This window comes from Pristiophorus japonicus, chromosome 18 (assembly GCF_044704955.1).
Source record: "Pristiophorus japonicus isolate sPriJap1 chromosome 18, sPriJap1.hap1, whole genome shotgun sequence".
NCBI classification, from domain to species: domain Eukaryota; kingdom Metazoa; phylum Chordata; class Chondrichthyes; family Pristiophoridae; genus Pristiophorus; species Pristiophorus japonicus.
The window spans coordinates 54,702,148-54,714,077 of record NC_091994.1 but is presented as its reverse complement, the minus strand read 5'-3'; the positions used below and the strand labels follow the sequence as shown (position 1 = coordinate 54,714,077).

Genomic DNA, 11,930 nt, shown 5'->3' with positions numbered 1-11,930 from the left:
ATGCTATTCGCCTCAACTACTCCCTGTGGTGGAGAGTTCCACATTCTCACCACCCTCTGGGTAAAGACGTTTCTCCTAAATTCTTATTGGATTTATTAACTATTTTAATTTGTGACCCCTAGTTTTGGACTCCCCCCACAAATGGAAACATCTTCTCTACATCTACCTATCAAACCACTTCATAATTTTAAACCTCTATCAGGTCACCCCTCAGCTTTTTCTTTTCTAGAGAAGAGCTCCAGTCTGCTCAGTTTTTGCTGATTATCACCTTAGTTCTGATATCATTCCTGTAAATACCAGAAATATAAATATGTAAACATAAGAGTTGTTCTGTTTGAATCTAGGAATTGATTTGAAAATCTGAGAGTTTGAAACTGCTGAGAGAGAGAAACCAAAGATTGGTTTGAAACTTCCGAGAGCTCATTCAGATCGTTGTGGGCAGGAGCTCAGCAAGTGGAGTATTGTGGCCATGAGCTGGAGCACTCCCACGTACCCACACCACTGCCTGCTGCTTGCTCTGCCATGCTGGATTCTGACTGTCAAATAAAAGATCCATTGTAGCGTTGGCTTCTCCTTTCCCTTTATTAACTCAAGTGTCATTTTTTTTCCCATTAACACTTATTTTTGAAGTTAAAAATGTTCTGTAGACAGACATGATACACCAGTGAGCATTGGCACACCCACACACATTCACCTCCAGGGCTTCCAACCGCTGAGCTCGATAAACAATACCATTGGATGGAGAAACCTGCAGTAATACATGGATCTGGAAAGGTCTATATTATACACACATAAAAAACTGATACAAACTACATCTGTCGCACTCCAAACTGCAAGATCATCAAAAGGCAAGCACAACTTTATAAAGGGAATAATCTTAGAGAGTTTTCATTTCTAATTCTAGTTTTAAACAGGTCCCACTGCCTGTCTGAGATCAGAGCATACAATGGTCAGAAGCTATCCTAAATAATCAGGTAGCAGCAGAGGAGAGGAAAGAACTTAAATCGGAATGAGTATTTCATTTAAACCCAGGGCATTTCCCCTTTCACCCGCTGTTAGATGGGCAGGAAACAGAAATTCTTACACCAGAACAACCCACTTACAGAGACCAGATACTTTTTAATCTCTCTTTTAAAAAAAAAAAAAAATACCCTCAAATAAATCAGAAACATTTATAGTGTTGGGGGTGAAGTGTTTAACACTTTGGTGCGCAACAATGGTTTACAAAGTAAAGCACCGAGACAGGGCACACTCCTCAAGAGAAATCTATTTCAGGTCAGGAATCTCTGGTTCTCTTAAGCAGTGATTAGTCATTTTATTCCTGTAGTATTGATTTTCTATCAGGAGGGAATGCTGTTGCTCTGGGTAAATCTTGATGTAAAAACCACACTGCTGCCAGGTATCACTGGTCTCCCCCTCAAACCCCCGCAATTACATTTCCACATCATTAGAAATCAGTCCAATACTTTGAGCCTAAACCAGGTCCAAGACTGAATTTACTTATTTCCTTAATTCACTTTAGGTCATCAAGCACAATTTTCACTGCAACATAAAGGAGAGACATGATCACACTTATTGTGAAGTTCATATCAATGGACAAAAACAAGTGAAACTTTGAGCAGTGATGAATTGCACAGCAACGCTTCCTCCTTAAAAAGTGCAAAAGACGAAGGTTTCAATCTAAAAAAAAAAATTGCTATTAGACTTGTAGAATGGACATTACATTTTCTGTTAATGTTATGATAAAATGGGAATGTTTAGGTGGGCGCGAGAACGTTAGGAAATGGCACCTCATCTAGTTCATAACCTTCCTAAACTGTCGAGCTTCCTGTAACTCCGAACCTTCTCCTTTGTACTCTATTCTCTCTGGGTTACCAAGCTCCCTGTACCACCTAACTTTCACCCATGTACACGAAGCTTCCTGTACCTCCTAAGCTCAGAATTACCAAGCACCCTGTAACCATTAATTTGCCACCACATGTACCCTAACCACCCCGAGTTACTAAGCTCCCGCCATGTATCCTATCCTCTCTGGATTAACAAGCTCCCTGTACCCTAACATTATCAGAAACTCCTGAGAATGTCTGCCCACTGGGTGCCCTTGCCCTCTATTGACTACATTAAACTGTACAACACGCAATTACTTTTGAGTTGAATTGGAGAAGTAAACCCTGATTTCCTATATCTGTGCACAAGGTTTTGTTACAGAACTGCCCATCTTACAGCAGCACTCAACTCTCGAGCATCAAACTGGAGTTCGGGTAAGAAAGAAAGTCTTGGATTATTATAGCGCCTTTCATGACCACCGGACGTCTCAAAGTGTAGTCACTGTTGTAATGTAGGAAACATGGCAGCCAATTTGCACACAAGCAAGCTCCTACAAACAGTAATGTGATAATGACCAGATATGTTTTTTTGTTATGTTGATTGAGGGATAAATATTGGCCAGGACACCGGGGATAACTCCCCTGGTCTTCTTCGAAATAGTGCCATGGGATCTTTTACGTCCACTTGAGAACACAGACGGGGCCTCGGCTTAACGTCTCATCCGAAAGATGGCCCCTCCGACAGTGCAGTGCTCCCTCAGTACTGCACTAGAGTGTCAGCCTAGATTTTTTGTGCTCAAGTCCCTGGAGTGGGACATGAACCCACAACCTTCTGACTCAGAGGCGAGAGCGTTGCCCCGAGCCACAGCTGACAGGGATACATCAGTAAGGAATATCATTCACGGGCAACTGCATATAAGCACTGCACTTCCCAAATGAAACCCTCCGAGGTAGATTTAACCCCAAATTTCTACAGTATTTACACAAGAAACATTATACAAAAACACATTAAATAAATGCTATTTCATAGTCAGATCAAACTGTTTTCTATGCGTTGAGGAGGTAGAAAACATTGAAGAGAGATTGCCCAAGTTACACCTCAGTCAGGACATGAACACTGCGGATGGTCCAACACTCCAGTGCGGCCTTCAATAGTAGGGTTGGGTGCCGAGCAGAAAGTCTCAGCAGCTGACTGATAATACTGTGCAATTATAACCCTCCAACCTTTTTAAAGGGATGATCCGTGATCCTCCGTGTCAATACCCCGGCACGCTCATTTTAAAACTGTGAGCAGTAGTCATGTCACTGGATCAAACAGACACTTCTCCAGCATTCATTGCAGGCTTACATAATGTGCACACCGCTTCTCGTCAAAACCAAGTATATGGTCACGATGGAAAGCAGCTCCCAGCTGAGTGACATTCCGCAGCTGCGATGGATCCTAGAGAAATGCGAGGGTGAGTCCGTACAATGTGTGGACTTATTTATTGAAAAGATAGACTTGCATTTATATCGCGCTTTACATGACCTCAGTGAGAAAGGCAGTAACAGTCAGAAAAAAAGTGATAGACAGTGAGAGAAAGACAGAATGAGAAAGTGAGAAAGAGAGAAAGTGAGAGAGACTGAGGGAGTGAGAGGCAGAGAGAGTGGGACAGTGAGAGTGAGACAGTAAGAAAGTGAGAGAGAAAGACAGTAAAAAAGTAAGAGTGAAAGGCTGAGTGACAGTGAGAAAGTGAGTGAGAGAAAGAAAGAGAGAGAAAGTGAGTGAGAGAAAGAAAGAGAGAGAAAGTGAGTGAGAGAAAGAAAGAGAGAGAAAGTGAGTGAGAGAAAGAGAGAGAGAGAAAGTGAGTGAGAGAAAGAGAGAAAAATAGTGAGAGTGGCAGTGAGAAAGAGAGGGGGCTGAGAGAGTGAGAAAGGGAGCGTGAGCGAGAGGGAGCGAGAGCGAGAGGGAGCGTGAGCGAGAGGGAGCGTGAGCGAGAGGGAGCGTGAGCGAGAGGGAGAGTGCCAGTGAGATGGCGAGTGAGACAGTGAGAAAGATAGCTATTTTCAACATAAAACAAATAGATAAAGGCAATGAAAGAAGTGAAACAGGACTGTATGATGAGTACAGAAAATACCAGTTGCACTGGTACAATCATTAATGATACTGATGTCTCTTTTTGATGAGTGCCCACTTCTAACATGGCGGGTGCTGGATAATAAATCATCTCAAGGTCAGCAACTTTGCCAATGGGGACACAAGGGGACACAAGTATTTGGTCATTATGGAATTTTCAGGCTGCACGCTCCTTTCGAGAAGCAATTCCCTCTAGCTGTCAACTTTGTAATGATTCTCCCAACAGATACTGGCTTTATAAAACAGCCAGGCGTACAGGCAATGCAGAATGGACTGACTGTTGGGAGTACGTGAACAGCACAGAACCGCCTTAAAATAAAAGCAGGAAATGCTGGAAATACGCAGCAGGTCGGTCGGCATTTATGAAGATAAATGATGGGATCATGTTCAGTATGCGCACCCTTCATGGGAAGGTACAAAACCAAAACAGCAAGTGTATCTTTCTTCTTCACAGTTGCTGACTGACTTGCCGTGTCTTTCCACCAATTTCTGCTTTTATTTCAGTTTCCAGCATTTCAAAGTTGTATTTTTTTTACTCTTTGTGGGTATTCGGAAAGGATTGAGCACTGACATTTGTTCCCATCCTGGAGCTCACACATCACCCCACTTATTAACGCACAGTAGAGTTTTAGCTGGCCGATATCCCACTATCTGCCCCACTACCACTCAGGTAAACACTTTCCAACACTTGTTTACAATGTTAAACATTGCAATACTACTGGACTGACTGAATAAAGACCCTACATTTATCTAGAGCTTTTCACATACTCCCAAAGCATTTGCAGCCAATTAATTATTTGTGAAGTGTAGTCACTGTTGTAATGTAGCAAATGCAACAACCAATTTTCACACAGCAAGCTCTCACAATGTCACAGATGACCTGATAATCTGTTTTCGGTGACGTTGGTTGGGGAATAAATATTGGCCAGGACACCGGGGAGAACTCCCCTGCTCTTCTTTGAATAGTGCCATGGGATCTTTTACATCTCGCAAACAAAATTACATGGCCTTGGTTGAATGTCTCATTTGAAAAAAATAGTACCTTTCACAATAGAGCTCTCTCAGCATTGTACCAAAATGCCAGCTCAGATTCTGTGCTCAAATCTCTGGAGTGAAGCTTGAACCCACAACCTTCTGACTCAGAGGCAAGAGTGCTACCACTGAGCCAGCCTGACTTGGTATAGTTTGATTCAATTAAACAGGACCATATGGGGACATGGCACAGACAGAAGGTGATCAGCAGTTTGGTCACCATGTCAGACTGTTAATGGATGCTATAGTGGATTATTTAGACCTCGAGTCATCAAAATGCAGTCCACCTATACTGTACCGATATTTAAATCCAACAAATCTGAAGTAACCAGGGAATGTATGGTTAACAGATTCAAGCTGGGATATCGAATGGGCATGCAGGCTGCATAGGCATATCTCATCAGACTGACCAAACTCCTCTCCTCCCAACACAATGGAAAACTCGTGGCGCATCATATTTACATTACATTATGGCAATTATTGGAATCATTTGATCAATACTCCTCAATTCATCACTGATAGACAGTCAAACAATTATCCGCTTAAAAAGAGTATCATTGACATATAGGTCGACCCCCCAAAAATGGAGGAATTGCACCATTAGGCAACGATGCCACAGATCCTCTGAAAATATTCTGTCACGCGTGGTCACACGCAGAGACAAGGAGGGGTTATATTTAATATTGGGCTAGAAGGTTTGGGTTATCGATCCCGGGATCTTTCATGCACCCGCCCAATTTTTAAGAAGTTGGCTTCGTGTGCAGGTACTCGACAACCCAACCACAACCTCAACCTCGCTCACTCTATGAAATAATCACCTCATACTGCTCTACCATCCCACGCCCTCTCCCCCCACAATATCTGGGTAGAATGTCACACACACACACAAAACAGCACACACAAGATGCAAAACGCACCTTCAACTCTGAGTTTGTGTTCTCTCCATTACCAGGAAATTAAAAAAAAATATCGGGCCTCAGACCGAGACCTCTTGCTAAAATCTATCGGCTAACCAGGAGTTTCCGATAGTGCGCAGAATAAGTTAAGGGTAAGGTCGGACGCTTCTGGTCGCAGTTCTAGATGTCGAATCGGTTGGACAAGTAGGATGTTCCAGTGGCACTTTGCCGGTTGTACTGTAACTGCTCGGCCAGGAGGCCAGTCCGCCCATACTGGTACTCCATGTGCTGGGGGTACAGTGCAGTCCCATTCAGCTTCCCCTTCTGCTCAGCAGACAGTTCTTGATGCCGATCGAGAGACACGAGATCCCCCGAAGTGACTGGGAGCAACTTCTTCTTGGCCTCTTGGTTGGCATCATATTTAGCCTGTTGCAGAAAGTGAAAGGAAATGAGTAGGTAGCATTTAAAAGATTAGTTCTCATTTTAAATGGCTGGGAGCGCTGAACGATATTGAGCGCTCTCAAAGCAGGTACAGCGTGCGCCATAAAACAGAACTTCCCTCAACACCGTAGCTACAGGATTACAGAAAGTCAGACCCCATCCAGTCCCTCGATCCACACATGGCATTCCCTGCCCCATCGACTGCCTCGATCCACACACAGGATTTCCTGCCCCATCCAGTTCCTCGATCCACACACTGCATTTCCCACCCCACGTGTGTAAAAGACAGATGACGACAAGAACAGGAGTGGCTACGACCATCAATCGCCCCCTATCCTCATGTAGTCGAATAGCCCAGATACTCACTGTCCGGGCTTGCAGGTGTCGCATGGCCACATACCACAGCGGCGGGCCCCAGGTCAGCTGATCCCTTGGAACTGCGCCTCAGTACAAGTCATCAGCAGGAGGCAACCGTACATTAAAACAGTCTCTCACTTAGGAAAAGGAAGGCAGTAGACAGACTGACCTTGTTATAGGCGAACACCCCGACAATGGCAGTCATCATTCCCATGATGTTGGTGGAAGAAACTGGATTCTGTAGCATGATGAGCGACACTGTAATCACCATAATCCGCTTGGTGGCATTGGCCACAGAGTAGCTGAGCGGGCTGATGAGGTTCAGGATACTGAAGGCAACCATGTTCTGAGCAAAGTTGCAGAAGCCACTGATGAGCAGCAACACGAGAGTCCAGTGCCAGTGGGAGGCAGCTGCCTGGAAGAGACAAGCAACAGCTTGATGACATGGTCCATCTCTGTGCAGCTGTCACTGCGAGTCGCACAACAGCAAGCTCGTTCTTCTCTCTCCCACCGCCCAGCTTTAACTTTAAAACTTATCTTTGCCCCTTTCCCTGCTATTACATGAAAACCAGTTGCTAAACAGTGCACAAGAGCAGCCCAGAATGTGGGGAAAGGTCTGTCTCCACTGAGCACCTCTGGGAGAAATCCAGAACAAGGGGGCACAATCTTGGCTATTCAGGAGGGAAATCAGGAAACACTTTTTCCACACAAAGGGCAGTGGAAACTGGATCTCTCGCACACTCTCGCACACAAATGTCTGTGGATGCTGAGGGACAAGACTGAGATTGATAGATTTTTCTGAAGTGTGTCAACGGATATGGAGAAAAGGCAGGTAAAGAGAGTTAAGGTCCAGATCAGCCATGGAAAAAAGCCGATTTTAAGGGGATTGGAATGGAACTCAGGAAAATAAATTGGAAACATTGACCGACAAAGAAATAGAACAGCAATGAGAAACATTTAAAACAATGATCAATAGAGTCCATGCGAAATATAACCCACTAAAAAGCAAGAACAAGCTAGCAAGTAATGACACACCATGACTGAATTAATAAGCAAAATTGAAACTAAAGAAAAAGGCAGTCACTAAATACATCGACAAAAAGGGGAGGATGACAAAAGGGAATATGAAAAGGTTAGGAGAGTATAAAAAAACAATTAGGAAGGCAAAAAGTACAAAATTAATTTATCAAGGAATACAAGAAGAAATAGTAAAGCATTCTACAGATACATAAATAACTAAAGAAAAATCCGGATAGGGACAGGGCCACTCGGGGATACACACGATAAACTCGCAGGCAATGACAGCAAAACGGCAGAAATATTGATTAGTTGCTTTGCCCCGGTTTACCAGGAAGACTAAACATGGTGGACATGTCATTAGAAGATGACAACAAAAAAGATACACCGACATTCTAGAAAGGGGTGAGTTAAATGATAAACTAATCCCTGGTCCGGATGGATTGCATCCACGGATATTAAAAGTTAGGGAAGAGATAGCAGAGGCACTATTACATATATATAAAAATTAATTAGAAAAGGGAATAGTGCCAGAGGATTGGTGGACAGCTAACGTGATTCCTATATTTAAAAAGGGAGATAGAACAAGTCCAGGGGTCTATAGACCAATTAACTTAACGGTGGTAGGAAAGGTAAGGGAATCTTTACTCAAAGTTGGAACAAAAAAATACCTAGAAACTGAAAATATAGTCAGCATGAATTTCAAAAGGGAAGGTTATGCTTGACTAACCTTATTGAATTCTTGGAAGAAGTAAGAGAAAGGGTAGACAAGGATAATGCAGTAGAGGTAATCAATGCTTCCTCTAAATATATAGATACGCGGTACCTTCAATGGCACAGATTGCTGCACAGCTGCGCACCCCGCAGCTTACAGGGAACACTGGACGCAATATATTTGAATTTTAAAAGGCATTCGATAAGGTACTGCATAATAGACTTGTGACCAAGGTCAGAACATGTGGAGTCAGGGGACATGTAGCAGAATGGATAGCTAGCTGGCTACAAAACAGAAAACAGAGAGTAGGGGATTAAAGATAGTTACTCAGACTGGCAAAAGGTATTCCACAAGGATCAGTGCCAGGACCACTGTTGTTCACCATTTACTTAAACGATTTGGACTCGGGAATCGGAAGTACAATTTTAAAATTTGGGGAGATCAAGTTTTAGCTAATACAGAGGAGTACTGTGACAAAATACAGACAATAATAAACTTGAAGAATGGGTGTGTAATTGGCAAATAAACCAATATAGATAAGTGAGAGATGGTACATATTGTTAGGAAGAATACGCTCACTAAAAGTAGCGACGCAGGTTAATAAAGGCTATGAAAAAAAGCAAACACAGGTTAATTTCTGGAGGGATAGAATTGAAAAGTAGAGAAGTTATGTTAATCTTGTAGAGAACCTTGGTTAGAACACTTGGAGTACTGGATTGGTCTCCATATTATAAAAAGTATCATCATAATCGAGGAACTAAACTATAGAACCAGTGGGAACCTGTTCAACCTTCGTCACCTCCAGGCCAGATCCAAGACCGCCTCATCCTCTGTCATCGAACTACAGCACGCGGACGACGCTTGCGTCTGCGCACATTCAGAGGCTGAACTCCAAGCCTTCGTCAACATCTTCACCGAGGCGTATGAAAGCATGGGCCTTACACTAAACATAAAAAGGATATAGAGGCACTGGAGAAAGATTTACTAGGATGATACCAGAACTGAAAGTTTATACCTATCAGGAAAGATTGAACAGGCTGGGGCTCTTTTCTCTAGAAAAGAGAAGGTTGAGGGGTGATAGAGGGCTTTAAGATTATGAAAGGGTTTGATAGGATAGATGTAGAGAAGATGTTTCCACTTGTGGGTGAGGCCAGCACTAGGGGGCCATCAATATAAGATAGTCACTAATAAATCCAATAGGGAAATCAGGAGAAACTTCTTTACCCAGAGAGTGTTAGAATGTGGAACTCGCTACCGCAGGGAGTGGTTGAGGTGAATAGCATAAGGGAAGTTGGATAAACACATGAGGGAGAAAGGAATAGAATGATATGTTGATGGGATCAGATGAAGAAGGTGGGAGGTGCATAAACCACCCACAAGGACCTGTTGGACTGAATTGTCTGTTTTTGCGCTGTAAATGCTATGTAATACTGGCCTGAGGATTGATCATTTTAAACCATGTATGTCATTTCCAGTCTCCTCCAGCAGATGGTACAATGGACAAATACTAAAAGCCTCTCCCCAATTCTCATTGTGGAGTCCTTCACCATCATAGCCCAGTCTCCCCAGGTTCAGCTCTTGTAAAGCTGCAGCTGTTAGAAGCTAGCTATCTAGTGGATTATTGATTTATTTCTAAATAGATGCTGTGGACTCTCATCCAACATTATTATTGACATAAGCAAGTTCTGACGAAGGGTCATCGACCTGAAACGTTAACTCTAGTTTCTCTCTCCACAGATGCTGCCTGACCCGCTGAGAATTCCAGCATTTTCAGTATTACTTACATAGTGCCTTAAAGATAGAAAACATTCCACGGCACTTCATTTCTTTTCAAAATAAAAAACCCCATTGGAGGAAATTTCAGGCCAATCTGCTGCAAGTGCAGTGAAAACCCCTGTCCTGACACGGTGAGAGTAATTCGTGGGAAATTCCACGATTCTCTACAGACAGATTCTGACAGAGGCAAAAAAGTGAGAAAGTGGGAAACTTAAAAAGCAGTGTTGACTCCTCCTTGCGACATAGTTAGGGACCGGGACCCTGCTTAGAGACCACCCTCCCTGTTGACCAGGACCCTGCTTACAGACCACCCTCCCTGTTGGAGTGTGACGTGATGTGAGGGGGAGGGAGTAGGATCGAAAATAGATGAAGCTGAACAGCAATCAGAAGATTTTGTGGTCTCTGGAGAAACTCTAAAGAAGGGACATGTTTACACACTGCCCCAGCTCCACTCGCAGAAACAGAAATTTACAGCACGGGAGGCCGCCATTTCGGCCCATTGTGTCCGCGCCAACCAACAATCCAGCCTAATCCCACTTTCCTGCTCTTGGTCCGTAGCCCTGTAGGTTATGGCACTTCAAGTGCACATCCAAGTACTTTTTGAAAGTGGTGGGGGTTTCTGCCTCTATCACCCTATCAGACCCTCACCACCCTCTGGATGAAGAAATTGCTCGACAAATCCCCTCTAAACCTCCTACCAATGACTAGAAATCTATTACCCCTGGTTGTTGACCCTCTGCTAAGGGAAATAGGTCCTTCTTATCCACTCTATCAGGGCCCCTCATAATTTTATACACCTCAATAAGGTCTCCCCTCGGCCTCCTCTGTTCCAAAGAAAACAAACTCAGCCTATCAATCTTTCCTCGTGTAGCACAGAAACATCGCAGGGATTGAAGACAATCTTCACAATCCAAGCAAGGTGCGTGTCGACATGCCTGGATGTTAGACCAGTGTGTCAACTCATTCTTTTTACAGCTCTTAATTTTAATGTTGGATTAGACAGCTGCCTGGGTATTACAGGCTGCAGTCCAATCAAGACACAAGAGTAGTCTATAACGTGCAAAAGCAAAGCTTGTGCAGTATTTAATCATCACCTGAACCCAAGATCAGGGTTGTGCTTTGTAATGATTCCAGGGTACTTGTAAGACTGCAAACTGTAAAGGTTTAGGTGTTTTGGTACTCTCAGCAGCTGTCAGAGGAGCATTGCACAGCCAGTGTCGAGTGTCACAAATCACAGATTAGAGGTCAGTCAGCCTGGAGGTATATACTCTAATCTCACTTGTCTTCCCTTTCATTGTATCAGTTTTCAAATACTTATCCAATTCCTCTTTAAACACAGTTACAGTCTCTGCCGCAGTAGCCCCTTGTGGTAAAACATTCCATGTTCTAATAACCTCAATGTGAAAATAAATTCTTCTGATTTTTCCCTTCATTCTTCTAGAGATAATCCTCAATCTGTGTCTCCGATGTTGATACACCAGCGTGTGGGAATAATCTTTCACTATCCACCCTCTCAAAACCTTTCACAATTTTGTAAACTTCTTTTAATCACCACCACCCCACCCTCAACGTTTAACTTTCTCTGCTCCACTGAAAAGAGCCTCAATTTTTCAAACCTCGCTTCATAATTAGATCTTCATTCTAACAAATCTTTGTAGACCTCTTTCCAAGGTTCTAATACCTTTCCTATAATGGGGTGCCTAGAACTGCACACAATACTCAAATAATGTATTGTACAAATTCAACTTTATTTC

General features: G+C 43.3%; 1 protein-coding gene across 2 annotated transcripts in view; it reads right to left on the bottom strand.

Moving 5' to 3' along the window:
• Positions 1–568: 568 nt before the first annotated feature.
• slc35e1 (solute carrier family 35 member E1) overlaps positions 569–11,930 on the bottom strand; it is an 80,779-nt gene continuing 69,417 nt past the window's right edge. The window contains exons 5-7 of one of the 2 annotated variants that reach the window (XR_011587613.1): positions 6,838–7,083; positions 5,892–6,296; positions 569–1,680 (exon numbers count right to left, since the gene is read on the bottom strand). Coding sequence is in view for 1 of the 2 variants with exons in the window: in XM_070860063.1 (XP_070716164.1) it covers positions 6,051–6,296; positions 6,838–7,083 (492 nt within the window). In the remaining variant the exon portion in view is untranslated. Of the gene's footprint in view, positions 6,297–6,837; positions 7,084–11,930 lie in introns of both variants that reach the window. The other variant, XM_070860063.1, reaches the window with a different exon arrangement.